Source organism: Vigna unguiculata, chromosome 3 (assembly GCF_004118075.2).
Source record: "Vigna unguiculata cultivar IT97K-499-35 chromosome 3, ASM411807v1, whole genome shotgun sequence".
In the NCBI taxonomy this organism is placed as follows: Eukaryota; Viridiplantae; Streptophyta; class Magnoliopsida; order Fabales; family Fabaceae; genus Vigna; species Vigna unguiculata.
Window position 1 is genome coordinate 61,921,154 of NC_040281.1, and position 20,049 is coordinate 61,941,202.

Sequence of the window (20,049 nt, forward strand, 5' to 3'; positions counted from 1 at the left end):
TTGTCCAAACTCAAATCATTCAGCTTAACAAAACATAACTAGATAAAATGTGTATTTTTAATTTGTCTTCGAGCTCAAAATAATCTGCGTACCCAAATCACAATAACCATGTTAATTGTCATAAGAAAAAAAAAATTGAATTCTTATAAATGTGATCCTAACACAACTGTGGTCTAAATTAATTTAGAATATAATGTTCATATCAACAAAATAAAAAAATATAATTTATTATGTCATTAATACCCTTTTGATAATATATACAAATCTATTAAATCAATTAAATTACGAGAAATTAAAAATAATTTTAAAATTCAAGAAAGGATGAAGTAAGATTTCTACTGACAAAATTATCTCTAAAATTCTATTACTTGAAAAACTTTCCAAATTTATAGTCTTAATACTTTTAAATTTTTTGTCGGATTATCTTAAAACAAATATACTTTTATACACTCAGGTACTTGAGATATTTAATTTTAAAATGTCTTAAAACATGATTTTTAATTATTTTGAAAACTTATTAACAAATTTAAACATGGCCTCACACAGCCAAATTAAAAAAGGCAGCAAATCTAGCTATATCTCCTTAAGATTGTGGGTTCCATACATTTCATAGTCCAATTTCCCTTCTGCAAATATCATTCAAAATTTGAACCTTGAATTAACTAATATATATTTTAACTAAGTGGTTTAGAAATTTTTGTCACTAAATTTTAAGAAGAAATAACATTTTTCATTTATTACAAATCTTAATAACTTTTAATATACTCTTTTGATGTCCCAACAGGTATCCAACAATATTACACCCAGTAAATATACTTTTGATATGTCGAAAAGTTTTTCGAAAAATAAAATTTTAAATTTTAAAACTAAATATTAGTCTAAGAAGAGATTATCCTTTAAAAAGTAAAAATTGTTTGTAATTGAGTTAAATATGTTTATCATCCCTCAAGTTTCACTTAAATTTGAAATTAGTCTCTTTTCGAAATTTTTGATCAATTTAGTCATTCATCTTTAAAAATGTGTGAATTTAGTTTTTTTAACCAAATTTTATTAAGTTTATCTGACGTTTCAAGCGCATTTCATGATATTATTTGAATTATTAAAATCGTTTAACATATTTTTACTTCAATATTAACTCAAATATTATCATAAAATGTGTTTAAAATGTCAAATAAACTTAACAAAATTAATTTAGTAAGAAGGACTAAATCTATGTATTTCAAAAAAAATAAAGAACTAAATTAATATAAAATTTCAAAAAAAAAATTAATTTCAAAATTTAGTTAAAATCGAGGTAAAAAAAACATATTTAATTTAGAAATGCTGTCTTCACGGGTAGACAAATGGCCACAAGCGTTGAAACGACAACATTGGATGAAGCTAAATGGGCCGAGATACGAAAGGAGTGAATGGGCTAGGTGGCCCATTAAGAAAAATCGATTCCAATAAACAAACACGGGTCAAGTCGTCGTTCCTTTCTTCGTCGTCGTCTCATTCGTTATTTATTAATTATGTTGTGTTGGTGTAGCATAGCATCGTAACCAGAAAAAGGTGTCACTTCACCGGAGCAAAGCAAAGTAACGCCAAACTCCCACGCACGCACGCGCGCACATCTCTGTTCGCTTGCTCTCGCTAGGGTTTCCGTTAGGGTTTCGCTCTGTTACGCCAAGCTGGAGAGGCACAGAGGAGACCGTTACAACAACAACAATGATTTCCACAACGACAATAACTATCGTCACTCTAACAGGGGGCGCTTCTCCGATTCTCCCATGAGCTACCACAACACGCGCCGGAGCCCTTCCGGTTTCCGCTCTGGCGCTGCCCCTAACCACCGCGCCTTCGACAGTCCTCCGCGTCGCTCTCCTGGAAGGGGAGGAGGATTCCGGCCGATGGGCGGGGAAGGTCCTGGGGAATTCGGATTCAACGGCCAGCAGCCACCGCCGCCGCTGGTTGGGCAGAAACGAGGGTTTCCTGTTGCCGGACGCGGAGGCGGTTCACCCGGTGTGTTTTCTTTTCGCTACTTCTCTTTGTCGTGTTTGGTTACTGAATATTGATTTCTGAATATGGGGTTTTCGTTTCGCGGCTGCGGTCATTTTTGTAATTCTTGCAACTTATTGGAACTGGTCTTGCTTTTAGGGTTGCTTCTGTCCTGTTTCATATAAATAATCATTTTCTTATAGTTCTCGTGGCAGTCAATTGTTGACGCCTTGTAGCATATGCGTTTTGTTTCGAGAAACTCCTTTAGAGAAGGAAAATGAAGGGACCAAGTTAATTTTAACTAAGGAGAAATTGATTGTGGCTTAGGGGAGAGATTATTTTATGGGGGAAGTTTAATTCATTTTGTGTTATTTTTTTCCCCTTGGGGGCATCCAGTGGAGTTTATCCAAATAAAGCTATAGTCTTTAAACTATTGGTTGGCGTTAGGGTTTAAGAGTGTTAATTTGTTTGGTAAATAATTGGATATTTAAAATGCTGTTCCTGGAAGCTTTTTCTGTGGGGAACAGCGGCTTATTTGTTTGTTTACTTTAGGAGGTGTTAGGGATGCTGAAGCATGGCGGGTAATATTACTTTATAATTTACTTCTGGGGGAGGGAGAAACCCCAAGAATATAGGGTGATTGACTTGATGTGTTTTTCTGAGGTGGCAACTGGTGTGTGGGATAAGGCTTGATGTGGTTGTGTGTTTTGTCACGCTCTTAAGCTGTTTCAGTTATTCCTCTAATTCTGCAATCTTGTTCTGTCATTTCTCTATGTTTAGAATAAATTATATCTTTATGACATCGCTGTAACTTAAACAAGTTACATGTTCTTCCCTTTCAGATCGTTTAGATGGTGGAAATTTTGCTAAACTTTTTGTTGGATCTGTTCCCCGAACAGCTGTTGAAGATGATGTAAGTTATATTTTTTTATGAATTCTTATCTTCCGTATATTAAATGATATTGACTTCAGTTTAGTTTGGTTTATTAACGAATAACTATTATCTTGTTGCATTTGTTGATGCCAGATTCGCCCGTTGTTTGAGGAACATGGGAATGTGATTGAGGTTGCCCTCATCAAAGATAGAAAGACAGGACAACATCAAGGTATTTGTTATTTTTATATTCTGAGGCTATTTTGATTCATATACACTTTATTTCAGGTCCTTTGAGAGGCTGATGGTAGAGAAAATAAGCTCATCATCTTCTCAGTTTGTTTTTGCAACAAGTTCAGACTTGTTAGTATTGGTTCCACCTTTTTCCCCGTCCCATGATACCTGAAGGAGCTACAACATGTAAACCTGTAAGCTGCTCTTTGTATTGCAGATGGGATCTTGGAGGACCTAAAGATCCTGCTCTTGCAATTGTAGCTGCAGCAGTGGGGGCATTACCCAACGTTTGATTGTAGTTGGAGTGTCAGTTACCATATCTATAGGCTTTTTGCTTCAAAATTTTAGAAGTTGGTTATTGTACAAAGGGAACAGAGGATAAACTTGGATTGTTACATTTGAATGGTGTTAATCACAATGTATTTCTGAAGGTTTAATGTTTCTCATTTTGGTGAAATAATTATTGATCAAATGGCTTGGAATGTCATATTCGACTTTTTTGATTTAATGAAGTGGTATGGGTATGAAGTTGGGTTGACTAAATATTGGATGATTATTGATACTAGTGTGTGGTGTTTACTGGAAATCATTCGTCAGTAGCTATCTTGTGAGTGGTAGTATCTTCTGAAGACGTGATGATGAGCATTTATTTGTGTGTAAAATATAGGTATGTAGTTCTAGTGTTGGTGACGTGATGACCGTGATTGCATTCGATGCAGCCCTTTAAAAATCCTTTTTATGTTAAGAATTGTGACAGGTATTGGATAGCTATTTCCATGTGTTACTGGATCTTCTGCCATTTGGGTTGATGATACCTTTCGGTGCATAAAGTTTTATTCTAGGAAACATGGTTGTTCAAATGGTCATCATGGAAAGCTTGATTCTCCATGGCCCTGAATTATCGTGTAGTGTTGTGCTTTTGCCTTTATTTATTTTGATACTAAAGTTGGATTTACTGTTGTGTTTTATCACAATAATTTATTCCAAGCTTGTACAATACCCAGTTGCAGGAGAAAAGCAGTTTGTTTTTTATATCACGATGGTGTTTAACTGTATGCATATGAATGCCATATTCTGTATCAGAAGTCTTATTTATATTATACCGCTGTTACCACATTAGTGCGTGGGGGTGAGTATTTGTCATGCTGTTGTGTGGTTCTCTATAATGTGGTCGCTGTAGTAAAGCCTTCACCCATGTGTGCTTTGGGGAAGTATAAACCCACGGGGAATATGATGCTAAACTCTGATAGGAGATTTGAAGTAGTAGGAGTTTATTTGCTTAACAGAAAAAGTAGATTATGTTCTAGTCATACCCTGATATTTTCAACCATAGCTACGTTCTAAGCTGCCCCATTTATTGCTGATTCATAAATCAGCATCATACTGGTTATTGACACAGAAATTCAAGCAGATTATAGCTACATGCCATTTTTTGTTTGTGCCGATGAATTGCACTTTACAGAATTCTTCGTTACCATTCAAATCCTTTAAAGTTTACTAGCTGTAAGAGTACTGAAGCCGTTTGGTCTGCAACTGGCAGTTGATTTTAGATTTGTTTGTGAGAAATATAGAATAAAGTAAATTCTAATAAGATTATTGTTGAAATATCTTGTGATATCTTGTTGCTGGGATGATTTTACCTCATGCTTGTGATGATATTATCTTGGGGATCAGCTGAAGCTTATCAGATCTTAATCTCTGCCTTATGGTTTATGTGGGTGTTAAAATATAGTTTGGTTATTGTTTTATCTCTTTATGGATTATAGTCTCTTGGCAGCCAAATAGTTGTGACAGTAACATATCTCACTGGAAGAATCATTCTGATATGTTGACGAATTAAAGACCATGACAGGCCATTTTTAGTTGCATGGGTTTATAACAGCTAAGTAATTTAAAGCAAAATAGGGTTTAAAATAAAATCACATTTAGTTTTACTTTTCTATTATTTTTCTGCCGAATGTCTTTCTGGGTCTGTATTTTTATTGACACCTATTTGGGGGTGTTGTATTATTTAATGAAACTGGTATAAAGTATCTTTGTCATGCAGGTTGTTGTTTTATAAAATATTCTACTGCAGAAGAAGCTGATCAGGCAATTAGAGCACTGCATAATCAACATACTCTTCCTGGAGTGAGTTGTGTTTACGAATCCTAGATTGTAAATTGTCAGGACAAGTTATAGTTATTGGTTAGTTATTTTCTAATGCATGTATGTTATTATTTAGGGTGTTGGTCCTATACAAGTGCGATATGCTGACGGTGAACGGGAACGCCTTGGTAAATATTTATACTTATTGACATTGTTAAGCTTGCTGATTCTTACTACCATATGTATATCATGCACAAGGGTTTTTTTAAGAAATACTGCTAATGTCATGATAATCATAGTTGTGATTTTTCCTGTTTACTAATTAATTGTCAAAAATCTTCTGCATGAGGGGGGTGGGGGTGGTCTTGTGAAATCTGATGAAATTTTTGAAACATCTTTTATGTTTGGAAAATTGTGTTTATCAATTGAAGTTAGGGACTTAATACTTGTCCCTTTTCATTTGTACTATACATCCTATGTATAGTTTCACATATTGTTTTTCCAAAAATACGTTTACAACTGCTAAATAGTTGATAAAGTAGAAAAGTTAGCAATATTCTTGTTAGGTTGTTCTGGGGGGAGAATTTATGCATGGATTTGGCTTTGTATCTGTGACTGCATCATTGTTATTAGTCATCTAATGATTGTACTGACTGTTTCATGGTCATGCAACTTAATTTATATAATAGGTGCAGTTGAGTACAAGTTATTTGTGGGCTCTCTGAACAAGCAGGCTTCCGTAAAGGAAGTTGAGGAAGTATGTATCTTTCTGTTGTCAAACTTTACATTAGAGGCTGTTATACTATTTTCAATGGTTATTTTTGTGTGGTGGTTCGAAAGGGAACTTTGGTACATGGGAAAATAGCTGTGGTTAATTAATTGCTAGTATTATTATTTGTGGTTAATATTAACATGAAACTAATTCGGGGTGTTTACTTTCTCTTGCGCCAGATTTTCTCAAAATATGGTCGGGTTGAAGATGTTTATCTTATGCGTGATGAAAAGAAACAAAGTCGTGGTATATTTTCTACCAATATCTGATATTAGCTGTAAACTAGCTAGGGGATGGGTGTGGATCCATAGGGGGCAAGGGGTTGGTTTCTGTGCTTCTCTGTTTCGTAATTCTTATGGGAAGTACAATTTGGTTGGTGCAATGAGTGGTTTTTATTGTTCTCATCTATGTCTGAAAGCATTCTATTTTATTTTTCTGGAATTACTTTTTGTGTCTTTGTATGTTCATGTTTGATTTGATGCAATACTGAACAAATAATATTTTCCCATATTGTTTGAAGGATGTGGTTTTGTCAAATACTCATACAGAGATATGGCTCTGGCAGCTATTAATGCACTTGATGGACTCTACACAATGAGAGTATGGAAAAAAATTATTTTTCTCATTTCAATAATTCTTATGAATGCATTCTGGTTAATCTTGTACTTTTATGCATAGGGTTGTGAGCAAGCACTAATTGTTCGGTTTGCTGATCCTAAAAGGCCTCGCCAAGGAGATTCCAGGTATGTCCTTGCTAATTTGACAATACCTAATCATAAAAGTCCATTCCAAGGCTAATGATAATTTTAATTAAACCAAGCATTGAACCATGGACTTTTTAAATTTGACCAATAAATTTACCTGTGCTATCTGATGTGAATATGAAATCAAGCCCAGGCCAGAAGTATTCTTTTTAATTGACAATTTCAATTTGAATGCTCTGGTACGTTTGTTCTCAGCAGTCTTGTTAGCCCACATTTTGAGGAGGCACTGTTCTAATGGAAGTGGTCTAAAACAAGGCTTGTTGGCTGTATAAGTTGACAGAGGAGATTTTTCCATGTTCCTTGTGTCTTACACCTAGAAGTTCATTCTTCCTTGACAATTGTTTACTTTTTGTTCCAGCGTGTTGGGAAGGAATTTTTCTTTGATTTTGTACTTGAATTATATTATATAAGGAGCTTAGACATAAGGATATTCTTGACACGTGTGGATAGAATATGAATCAGTTGCTGTATGTTGATGCAAAATATAAGTTTGTTCTGACCGTGTGGCTTTTAGATTTGCTATGATTCAAGTGAACAAGAGATTTTTAAAATTATGCTTGGTTTGCTTCAGGGGTCAGGCCTTTGGAGGCCCAGGATTTGGTCCTAGATTTGATACACCAGGCTCAAGGTATCCTCCCACCTTTACTCTTTCCTTTTATCTCTTGCTTCTTCTATTGAATTCTTTTAGTCAAGACTTGTTATGCTGTTTTTTTTGTTAATTCCTTCTGCAGACTTCCATCCAATGTTTCAGATCCTATGGGTGATCGAATGCCTCCCCCTAATCCGTGGCGACCAATGCAACCCCCAAATATGGGGCCATCAACTAATGCTGGTCTTCATGGCATGGGGCCACCAATGCTTCCAAGATCTGGTGAAATGGCATTGTCTACAAATGCGGTAAGTACAATTTTTTATTCATCCTAAATCCCAATTTCCAATGCAAAATACCTCTCCGGTTCTTTTTTAAGATTTTTGTTAGAAGTGAAGTTTAAGCCTAAGTCAACCTCACAAAACTAACTTGTAAGGTGAGGTTTGCATCTCACTTATATAGTATGAAATGTCTTATCTAGTCGATGTGAGACTTCCAACACACCCTCCTCACGCCGATGTATATACATCTCGCATAGGACTAAAAATTAATGGGTGGTCCTTAGCGGTCCAATAGCGGGTGAAACAAAATGTCCAAAAAATCTCGCTAGGATAGGCTTTTTGAACAATGACTCTAATACCATGTTAGAAGTAGAGTTTAAATCTAATTCAACCTCACAAAACTGGCTTGTAAGGTGAGGTTTGCACCTCACTTATATAGTATGATATTGTCTTATCTCTAATCGATGTAGGACTTTCAACAATTTTCTTTTGAATTCTTATTGTTGTTTTAGCTTTGCTTCTTCTGTGGATGGTATGTGTTCTTGCTACTAAACTGTTAGCTCTTTGCAGCCTACTGTGGAGTTTAGACATGTAGATCAGGAACATAGCTATTTATTATTGTCAACACTTGAAAATGATTATTCTGAATGAAAGAATACTTTTATTCAAGTGATTGATTTGAAACAATACATCAGCCTCTATGTATAGAGAACTCTAATCCTAAAGTAATGATTACAAATAGATCTTTAGAATCCTCTAAAAGCTTCTATTAAATACTTAATATCGTACTAACAACATCAACTAATGTGAATAACTACAGAAACTAAATGCTTGACTTTTATGTTATGTGTGTGTGTGTAGTGCACATTATTCACTTTTACTTTCAAATGCATTTATGGCTGACTTTTGTTTCTATTTTTCGCAAAACTCCACTTTCTGAAGAACGAAACTGCTGTTTTCTTACCTTAAGTAATTGAATTAACATAGTCAAAAGGGAGAGCTTGAAGCAACAGTAAGGTGCAGACTTGTGACTTGGTGGTGTAAAAGTTGTGGAGCTTGCATATACTTGCTCAATATAGGCATATCATAGTACTATTAACACAACAATAAGTCTAAATTTCAACTTCATAATAAAGCGTAGTAGCAAACGACAATAATAAAGTGCGATACTACTAGTAGGAAATAAGATGAAGCAACATAAGTGTCAGATCATATATAATTTGTTAAAACCATGAGTTACTAACGTAAGAACATTTTGTTAGATAACCATGCAAAACACTGTCTTTAAATCATTTGAGCCTGTTAAAACAGTCCTTATGGCGTCAAAATTTACATTTGATTTTAAACCAATTCACTTATTAGCTCTTGAGTTTACACCAGCTTACTTGAGTGTGTTGGGAAAAGAATTTGATAGCAAGTTTTATCGTATTTTGTCCCAGTATCATAAAATTGTCAAGAGTGGGAGTTTAATTTAAGAGTTTGACAATCATGTGCCACTGTGGAGCAGCCCCATACCACTCCTGAGACACTTATTGCAGAGCACCTGGTCACATGACTAACACTCCACCATTCATGAGGTAAAACGCAGAAAAACAAGGAGTTTTGCGGCTTTGCCACTGCTCCTCCTGGGCCTTGTTACTGTAACCAGACAAAAACTCTGCAACCTCATTCTTGGTTCTTGCTATTGATGATTCTCTGCTGCATCCTGTTTTACCACCTCCCACCTCCCACCTTTTCATGTGCGTGGTGTTCCATATGGGTTGCCCTAGATTGCAGATGATAGGTTGGGTCTTAGGGTCTTTTATTCTCTTATGTCATAAATATGCAGAAATATATTGAATTAAATTATCAATACAAGAACAAAAAAGAAAATAGTGGTCATCCCACTACCCTTATCTTGCTATAGTACTTTTGTGGATGGCCGGCCACCCACCATTCCCCTTTTATTACTTTGACATAATATTAGGTTAAATACAGAAGGACTTCACTAAATGGGAAATAGGGCCTGCTAAAGGGAGAGTGAAACCATCATTATTTAGTGGGACTGATTGTATTTCGCCTAACCATTGGATGTTGTAAATAGTGTGTTGCTAGTGTTTTTCCTTTAATATATTTAACTTTGATGTTTCACCTTTATTTTTCTAGTACCTGTATGTTGCTCTTCACAACATTCACGGCATCTGTTGCTTATACCTAACTTAAACAAATATAGGGCGGTCCTATGACTGGCTTGGGAGGCCCCATAGATGGTCGTTTTCAAGTTCAGTCTATGCCATCAATGTCACAACAGGTATATCTGTGTACTAAGATTGAGATTAGATATTAATTAGGTTTACTTCCTGTTTTGGCATCTTGAAACAAGTAATTTTGTTTTGCTTTCAGAATTTCAATCAGCCCATGCCACAAATTCCACCACACAATCAACAAATATCACCCTTGCAGAAACCTATTCAATCATCACAGGAGTTGCCACCATCCCATCAATTGTACCCTCAAGCACCAGTTCCCTACCCACAAACATCTGTTAGACAGCATGGCCAGCCACATCTTCCTCCTTCTGCTGGTCCTCTTCAATCTCAGCAGATACATGGAGTAAGTGGACAGTTTCCAACTTCTCAACCGCAAACTCAACCAAATGCTTTGTCTGCTGCATTTCCTCAGGCTCCTCTTGACACCAGCATGCAATCTAATACTTTGTTAGCTACAAATCAACAGCAAGTTCCTCCCTCCGTGCCTCAACAGGCTATTCAGCAATCCCCTTCTCCCACAGTTCAGATGCTATCGCAACAGACACAGACTTTGCAAGCAAGCTTTCATTCATCTCAGCAGGCCTTCTCCCAGCTTCAACAACAACTGCAGATGATGCAGCCTTCTAGTCAAGCATTATCATTGCAGCAAAATGCAGAAGCTACTAAAAAGCAGGTATTTTTGGTTAAATTCTATTAGCTGTTCCATTTGATCTATATTGTTGCTCCATTTGCTTTGATCGGACTGATCTTGTGAAGTTTAGTTCTAATTAGTTGTACTAAAAAATCAGTTTTCTTCACTTTTTTTTCTATTGCTTAAATTGATTATACTAGACTTAGATTTTTTAGTGTCAAACTGGACTAGTTGTAAATATAAAATATTTTTCGTTGTTTTGTCATGATGCTAGGATTTATCATTATTTTTCTGGTGTTAGAGGATGATGTCAAAGTAACGATTATGTGCCAATTTTGTATTGATGTAGTCTCAATGGGTTGGGACTGTAGCACAAACAGTGGCCAGCACTCATGCAACTGCACCTGCTGCAGACGCCCCTTCATCCAAACTTGCTACTTCAGCCTTACCAGCGATAAACCATAACTCGGCTCTCGCCAAATGTAATTGGACAGAACATATATCTCCTGAGGGCTTCAAGTACTACTATAATAGTGTCACTGGTGAAAGTCGGGTAGGAATTTATTTTGAGTTACCATTATATTAGCTATAATAAACATAGCTGTGGAACTGACCTGTACCGGGAACTTCAGTGGGAGAAACCTGAGGAGTTGACGTTATTTGAACAGCAACAGCAAAGGGTATCTGTTCAGCAGTCTCAAACTCAGTCACAGCCTTTGGTACTACCTGTCCATCAGATTCCACAGTTCCAACAGGTTCAGCCTCAGAGTCATCTCCAAGGACAAGTTCTTCACCAGCAACAAGCACAACAGCCTCCTCTGTCCTCTTCAGTAAGCATCTCTGACACTAACGTACATTGAAAGGTGATTGTGTTACTGACTCTTTTTCCCATATTCTGTTCTAGTTCCAGGCATATGGCGTTACAGGCCCTCAAAATGTTCAGGTAACACTATTTTTGTCAAAATTTTGTTTAATGACAATAAGAGCTATGCATCCCGCTCATTATATTATTTTTGAAGTGTCTGATTTTTGTTGTGTATGATTGAAAATTGTTTGGCTTTTAGGAAGTTGGTTATAAACAGTTACAGCCAACTATTATTTCAGCTGGTGATCCAGGACGTTACTCACAGGTATGTTATAGGTTTCACTCAACATACTTGTCATCCATTTTGTTATGCACCCTTATGTGTTATCATTATTCCTGATTCAATTTCAGGGTGTTCATTCTACACAAGAATTGATGTGGAAAAATAAGCCTTCAGGTACGTGATACAATGCATGCCTATGAACAATGTCACCTTTTTGTTGTTAAATTAATGTGATTTAGAGTAGGCGTGAATGTTGGAGACATGGATGGCGAGATTAGGAGGCAATGTATGGATTATTAATTAATATTTCTATAATAATTTGAATCGTAACATATGGTATGGTTTTTGACCTCCAGGAGTATGAAGATGGATGGGTTGAGCTTGAGTTGAGGCTGAACATTTAAAGATGTTGCAGTCTTTAAAACGGGTGTGGAACAGAATGTGTTATCTGATGTTTAAAGGCAGAGGGCCACCAGCGCCTTCATTTTGATCCGATGTGTAACATGTAACAATTTATTTTGGTCCTCATTGTTGAGGTTTCACTATCACTTACTGCCGATGTGGGATTCTAAACATGGCAGAGAAATGCCCTACCCTCATCTTCCTGTACCATAATATTTGCTTAAATATATATTTTAACTCCCAAATCTTACAATCATGCTTCCACTCATACTTCCTAATAAAATTTAAGTGTATATAATTCAAATTTAAGAAATTTCAGCATCTTATGTCCATTATTAAGCATGTATACATACCATTTCGATTTTATTTCAATACCAATTTAATTCATCAATTAAAATTCCAAATGACAATAAAAGGGGAACAAAATATACAAAATCACAACTTAACACATGAAATCATATTACAATGTTTATAAATATCTAGTAGTAGCATAATACATTTATACAACCCATTCTCCAAAGTTTGTAGAAGAGAACTATCATTCGTTTTAATATTCCCATACATAATTATTATATTATATTCATCCTCTCGTGACCTGCAAGATTGATATTAAGGAACACATTGGTTGAAATGTCAATAATAAAATATGACTCTAAAGCTTTGTATCACTCCTTTTAGCCACAATCAAGAATTATACTTCATATAATCCAATACTTATTGTTCCAAATTATTCGATTGGCTCTAAAAAGGAGTAAGGGGTGAAAAGAGCCAAGACTATTTTTGCAAAAAACCAGACTAAACCGTTTAGGAGCAAATAGAATAAGCAATATAACATGTTTTTATATTCATTTATTTAAGTTCAAGTTATTTTCGCTTCTCTCTTAAGCAGACAACTTAAGAGATTTAATTAGAAGTAAAAAGATACAAAGGTTATGTCTCATCCATAAAGAACACTAAGATTTCTATAAGTTTGACACACTTTTGCATTATTCATCTTTTTCTTAAGCTCTTTATATGTCCTTAGTTGTAGATTTTATAGTTGTTGAGAAATTATTTCAAACAATTAATTTATCTAAAAATATTTAAGTGTCATGATTATACTTCAAACTCAAATAAGAATATATACGGTCTATTAGCTTGCTTATGAGGAGACTCTGGAATAAAAATAAAATTGTCTAATATATCATAGAACTGCTACAAAAACACACATTAAAGTGATCGGATAATTTTATCACATTGAAACAGACAAAATACTCAAAGTGTTTGTTATCATCAAAATTTATGAATGATATATTATTCTTAAACCTTCTAGTAGGGTTCAAAAGATTAGATTATGAAGGGTCTCAACACAAATTTGGTTGATAATTAAAGTATACAACCTTGTTTTTATGTCTCCATATCAACAACACTACAAGTATCATATTCCTTACTAAACTTTTTTTTTCTTTTTCCAACATATATTCTTCCACAATGTCGCGGGACTATGGCAATGTTTTTTCATTCCCTTCCATTGATCTCTAATACGAATCACTAACTGTGTGATCTTAAAATAATTAATTTTATAGAACAATTCAAATGGAATATTTTCCTCAATTATAAAGCTCTTCTCATATGTTTAGAATGATTCAAATTTTTCATCAAAATTCAATCTTTAAAGATAGACTGAGTTAGTTCTTTTATAAGACTGTGTTAGAGATACTACATCAATCAGAGGTAAGATGAATTTACGATATATAAATGGGTGCTAACTTCACCTTACAACTCGATTTTGTAAGGTTGAGGTAGGTTTAAAGTATTTCTTAACTTGATATTAGAGTATAAGTTTGAGTTCATCCTAATGAGATTTGTTGTTTGTTGGACCTATCGTGTCACACGCTATTAAACTATTATTGGATCACGTATTAGTGTCTAATCTTACACTCAAAATATATATGTTTTGACGTGAGAAAAGTATGTTGGAGATCCACATGAAATAGAGATAAATAAGTTTACGATATATAAATGAGTGCAAATATAACTTTACAAGTCAATTTTGTAAAGTTGAATTAAACTTAAATTCCACTTTTTAAGATGTCAAATTTTTTTATAAAATTAATTTAAATTTATTGAAACAAACTCCGAAGTGACTAATTTTAATAAATTTATTTGTGGTTTGAATTCATTTAAATTACTAAGGAAGAATCTTTCGGAGATTTTAATTTATTAAAATGTGTTTTCAGATATTACTCTACCAAGAAATTCCATATGTAAAAGGTTTAAATGAAGTTATTGATTAAAATATATTTTAATATATTAAACATGTTTCCTTAGAAACCTAACAATGTGAAGACCATTTTAACATATTAAAAGGATTTTTAATATATTAAAACAACACTTTCTGTATTTCAAACTTGGTAAAAACATTAAAAAATCATTCTCTACATCATATTTGTGCAAGACGAAAGATAAATTACAACTAAATCTCTATATTAAATACACAAATAATATCATCATTAACATCCATCATCTTGCACAAATAATATCACTATAAACATCCATTTTAAACCTCTTTTCTTCTTTCCTAAAACATCTATTTATTTAATATTGAATAATGATACAAGAAAAGTCTTTATCTAATCATTGTTAACATGCTTAATACAATTTATGATTTGTAACCAACTAGTTCCCTAGCAGTTTAATATATATAATTCGAACTACCAATGGGAGATTGGCACAAAAATATTCTAATGATTCAGAATCATCCACCTTTTTGTCTAATCTCTTGCTCAGAACTCATTGTTATCCATCCTCTCCCTTGTTTGGGGAATTTTATTTTATTTATTTTATTTTCTTCGGGAATCATAAGTAGATAAAGTGACAATGAGGGTTCCAAAGTTTAAGAGTTTTCCATGAAGAAGTTAAGTCCTTGGTTGCCACATTTTTAACACACACTTCTTCTGTCCGACATATTCCTAAACTTGCAAAACAAGAAAGGAATAAAGAAATTGTAAAAGGGTGAATAAATCACCCAAGTTTTCCACCATTTTTTAAACTTATCTTAATGGGTGTTCATGGATGATATATAAGCTAACCAAATATACCCGCTAATTTAACTAAAATATAAAGCCAAAAAACTTTCTTCACTTCACTTCTATATACTTTTTTCATTTGGATTTGTTGTTGCTATCGTTATTCCCATGTCAAATGTCTCATTACTTTGTTCCTCCCATTTCTAAAACATCATTCAAATTATTCCTCTCTAAGACCTCAAATCATAATGACTTGAGTCAAACCTTAATCTTTAGCTATAAGGATCTGATTCCTGTTTGATTTTGATGAACACACACAACTCTCTAGAGCTTCAAATGCAGAGCAATATGAGGGTATGAATAGTTTAAGAATTGGAATGAAAATGGATGAGAACACAATTTTCATAAAAATTGTTGTAGAAGGATTTTTTTTTTCATAAAAATTACTTAATTTTACTCGATTTTTAACTGGTTTCTTTTATATTGTTTTTTTGAAAAAAATTATATTTTGTCGTTCAACCCCACAAAATTATATTGTAAAATAAGATTTACACTCACTTATGTATTATAAAATTGTCTTATATCTAATTAATGTGAGACTTTTAACCCATCTTCTCATGTCGAGATATATACATATTGTGTGTGAGACTATAATAAATGGATGATCCGATAGTGATCCAAAATAGCAGATGAAACTATTTATCCAAGAAAATTTTGTTAGGATAAATTTTTTAAAATGTTAGTTCTAATATCATATTAAAAGGTGAATTTTAGACATATCTGTTTAAAAAATATAAGTGTTGAAATTGTAAAGTAGTAATTAAGAGTGAATGAGTTATTGGTTGTACTGAGTTTGGATTCAATTGAGATGCTTGCAACGAATCATATGGGTTGGATGCAAATGACTACACCTCTTTTCACTTCATTGATTCGATTTCCATAAAGCATCAAATTAATTGCCACTGCAACAGTTGGATTACAAGTAGATACGACTTTTCTGTTTCCTTTTACAATTCCATAACATAAAGTTTTCATGGCTGGAAAGTTGGGTAATACCAAAAAAAGTCTCGCTTTAAATCCACCTTCATTTATATCACAAAAAATATTTTTCTTCGTTTCTTCGATCAGAGAATATTCATTCACCAACGACATCGTGGAAAAATGGGTAAAGCTTCATCATATGGAATTTCTGTATACATTTTTTTTTTTCTAAAGTGCTTTCTTTTTATTTTCCTCTTCCTTATCTGCTATTGTGTCCATACTACCACTTGCATGCCAATTACCAAACAATGGTTTTAATTTGATTGCAACGATGTTACAATCAACAATATATAGTTGCAAACATGACATGGTCGTAGAAAGTAGAAACCTTAAAATTTAACCTGGAATAGATCAAAAGAAACAGTAGTTTCAACAGTGATATTTCAAAACCATTCACATGTTAGACTTCCACCAAACCTTAATTTCTTTTTCAGCTAACACTGTAACTGTGTCATGTTTTTATCTAAGGTTGCCAAATAATTTTTAGTATGAACGAAAGGAACAGAGTGAGAGAATCTTTTACTAACAAGTTTCAAGTATATGTATAAGAGCTTAGAGCAGATCAATCTAAAATATTCTCACACTTTTGGCAAATTTAAAATCATCATTATATTAAATTCACTTTAAACCTGTCAGAAAATAAAAAACCTATCAGAAAAGAGTATCACAAATTATAACCCTTAGGTATGATCAAGAAAAGTGAAGATTAAAAAACCTAAAGCAGTCAATACAAAAGATAAAAACTTATAAACTTTAACAACCTAAACTAACATGCATGAACTTGGCTCAATCATGGGTTCTTTCCAGACCCATCGATGAATTATGAAAATATAAAAGAGGGTGATTTTAGCGATTAAAATCTTATACATTGGTCATAGATGGTAGAGAGGTGGAATTAATTAATGTGTTTTTTAATAAAATCTTGATACAGCAGTTCATGCAGTGTTTGTAAAGAATCTTGTTGTATGATTTATCTTTTTCCTTCATCATATTCCTGGACGGTTACAAACAATTAGCACATTGCTATCCCCAGCCTCCACAAAAAATATTCGATCGGTTCAATATAAATAAATTTTTCAAACATTGAATATCACTGGAATTAGATAAAGCAGCATAAAAGAAAGAAGATAATTAACTGATTATGTGTGAATCCAACAAGATAAAAGGCGTGACAGATATGAGATTATATGAAGTTGTAGCAGATTTGTGTTATGTTAATGAGAAGTGAGTGAAAAATTTGGAAGCAGGGATAGGGTTAGTGGCATGGCGAATGGGTATGTAAGTGTGTGTGGACACCAGTATCTGACATGATGGATGTTTTGGTATGAAGAAGAAAGAATGGATGGTGTAGATATTTCCCTCTCAGGAAACACACATCATCATTGAATGGCTGAACCCCATCTTTGTATATAGCTTATAGGGGAAGATGATGAGAAAGGCCATCATACACACAAAAAGCTAAAGGGTACTGTTCCAGTAATAATGTTGCAACTTTTTCCATACCCTTTCATCTTTCTTTCTTAAATTTCCCTCATCATACCTATACACTATGCGTCTAATTCAACACATTATGGAAAAACCCTAACCCTAATAATCGATAATATAAACAAAGAAAGAACAAAAAGTTGAATACATATATATGAGCACGGGCCAGTTGAAGTGAGGTTTCTCTATGGTAACCCCGAGAGGCCATAGAGCTTTTCACTTTTCATCATAATATAGCATCATAGTAATATAATATAATTAATATACAAGCAAAATAATTAAAATTAAAATGAAGTAATTAATGTCAAAAGTTGTATGATGAAATACTACTAATACTAATACTACTCATCACCTACACACGATCGCCCCTCTCTTCACTCATCATCTGCGTTGGAACAATGTCCTGAAGAAGCCCATTGAACAAACCCTGAGGACCTCCCATACTCGATACCGCAAAACCACGCTCATTCTCTTGCCTCTGAAGGAACGCATTCAACGACGACGTATTGCCATACTTGTTTACGCAACTACCTGAGTTAACAACATTCAGAGGTGATGATGAACACGAGGTGCTGCTACTGTTCGAGTTGTATAACATTGCTACTTGAGCTTGAGCTTGTGCTTGTGCTTGTGCTTGGTCATGACGAAACTGTTGGTGTTGTTGTTGTTGCAGCATGAAGAGTCCACCGCTGGGTCCGAACGCATTTGGTTCGGAGTGCAAGAACCCGAGGCTAGCCCGTGACGTGGCGGGACAAGGGTGCGTGTGTTGCCCCTCGTAGGTTGTCACCACCACCGTAGGGTCCTCCGAGGAACGCTCCACGCGCTTCTTCACGCCGCATGCCGCGGTGGTGCAACGATAGTAGCTCCTGTTGTTGATTATTTTGCGTGCACCGCAAGAAATATTTTAATTATAAAGTACCAATATCCAAAGCACCGCATATATAATAAAATGAGAGAACAAAATAATTCTAGGGGAGAAGAACAAATCAATGTTACTTAAATCAAGATTTGATAAATGAAATCTACATGTACAATATTAGTCAATTAATTAATTAATTAATTATTTGTGTTACCTGGGATGAGGGCTGTTTTTGACGGCTTTCTGACCGTACTTGCGCCACCTATAGCCGTCGTCGAGGTGATCCACTTCACTCTTTGTTTTGAACGCAAATCTTGGTTCTCTTGGCTTCTTTTGGTGCTTCTTTTTTGGCTTCGGCCTAACCATGGAAATTTAATTACCAAAACAAATAATCAACATCTTTCTTTTCTTTTCTTTTCTCGGCTTTATTTATTTATATAACAAACAAACACAACAAATCAAAATCTGAAGATGAGATAGCAAAGAAATGACAGTATAACGAAAACCCATTTTAAGTTCAATGAACAAACACAGACTCACACACACACAGACAGAGAAACTCCATCAATTCTCAGCACTCAGCAACCCTGTCTGTCTTTGTAACTGTAACAAACTTTATCCTCGTTTAATCTTATTATAACTTTTTATTATTTCACACAAGCACATTCAGTGACATAGAGAATTAATTCCATTATTTTTTTTTTTTTTTACGAAACAGATTAAAATTAAGAAACTAATTCCATTATTAATATTACTTTCATCACCATCATTACTCACTGATTCTTAGACTTGTCTTGATCTTGGTCTTCTCCTTTTCCCGCTGCATCCGTTGCCGTTTCATCCTCCTCCGCTTCATCTTCATTTCCAGTTGCTTTGTTGGCGGCGGCCGCGGCGGCCTCATTCGAGGAGGAGGAAATCGAGGAGTAGTTGGGCGACGGCGGGGTGTTGAGGACCTCGGAGCCTCCGTCGGGGACATTGGAGCTGGCCGGCGAGGGAAGCGCGTGGGTGATTTGGGTGGGGGCTGGCAGCGGTGGCGGTGAGGTGACGGCGGTGTTTTGCGGCCAGTCGAATAAGGAAGGGGTATAATCAGGCACACCCAGCAAGTCCATGAAGGGAAAGTTTGAAGCTTTTGGATCGTGAGCGAAGGATGAAGATGGTGGTGGTGGAAGAGGTGGCATGATGTCGAAGAGGGTGGAGAAAGCAGGGGAGAAAGGGAAGGACATGGTGATGGGCATGTTGGGAATCTCGTCGGAAAATGCCACAGAATTTGCCATGGTGGATGATGATGATGATGACTTTGAGTTCGCTTCTTTCTCTCTCTTCTCCTCCATTGCTTTTAATCTATCGTAGGTGCTATATATCAACAAAAACCTTTGCACATATTCCTCATTTTCCCCCTCTTTCTCTCTCTCTCTCTGCTTAAAAATATTTCTCAAAAACCCCAAAAACAATGTTCCCCATTTATTATTTTTTGCTTTTTTAGCCTTATTTTATTCAGACTGTCCAATGCTCTCACACACTCATCTCTAACGTTTTAGTCAATCTTTTTACCACAATTAATACTTAATTCAAAAATATTATTTTTTTAAACCTAAAACGATTAGTTACAGACCATGTCTTGTAAGCTTTTGACCAGGAGTTTCATTTCATCATTAGAATTGTATATATGAATGTAAAGAAACTGAAGTACCATTAAAGAATTAATCA

General features: G+C 34.7%; 2 protein-coding genes across 3 annotated transcripts; one reads left to right on the forward strand and one right to left on the reverse strand.

Annotated features, from left to right (window-relative positions):
* The first annotated feature begins 1,479 nt into the window (after positions 1 to 1,479).
* Positions 1,480 to 12,205, forward strand: LOC114179738 (flowering time control protein FCA). Of its 2 annotated transcripts, XM_028066163.1 has the most exons (20): positions 1,481 to 2,001; positions 2,820 to 2,890; positions 3,005 to 3,083; positions 5,133 to 5,215; positions 5,310 to 5,361; positions 5,863 to 5,930; positions 6,125 to 6,191; positions 6,466 to 6,545; positions 6,624 to 6,688; positions 7,281 to 7,337; positions 7,441 to 7,606; positions 9,792 to 9,869; positions 9,962 to 10,171; positions 10,295 to 10,501; positions 10,809 to 11,012; positions 11,092 to 11,289; positions 11,364 to 11,402; positions 11,524 to 11,589; positions 11,676 to 11,721; positions 11,904 to 12,205. In XM_028066163.1, exons 1-20 carry the CDS (start codon positions 1,770 to 1,772, stop codon positions 11,909 to 11,911), a joined length of 2,076 nt encoding a protein of 691 aa, XP_027921964.1. In that variant the 5' UTR covers positions 1,481 to 1,769; the 3' UTR covers positions 11,912 to 12,205. The 2 variants fall into 2 exon arrangements, with proteins under 2 accessions (XP_027921963.1, XP_027921964.1); XM_028066162.1 differs by having other exon boundaries at positions 1,480 to 2,001; positions 9,962 to 10,501.
* Positions 12,206 to 17,574: 5,369 nt separating this feature from the next.
* Positions 17,575 to 19,747, reverse strand: LOC114175446 (WRKY transcription factor 23-like). Its single transcript, XM_028060205.1, has 3 exons — positions 19,120 to 19,747; positions 18,557 to 18,700; positions 17,575 to 18,349 (listed from the first exon to the last, which is right to left on the reverse strand). Exons 1-3 carry the CDS (start codon positions 19,671 to 19,673, stop codon positions 17,836 to 17,838), a joined length of 1,212 nt encoding a protein of 403 aa, XP_027916006.1. The 5' UTR covers positions 19,674 to 19,747; the 3' UTR covers positions 17,575 to 17,835.
* Between the last annotated feature and the right edge of the window lie 302 nt (positions 19,748 to 20,049).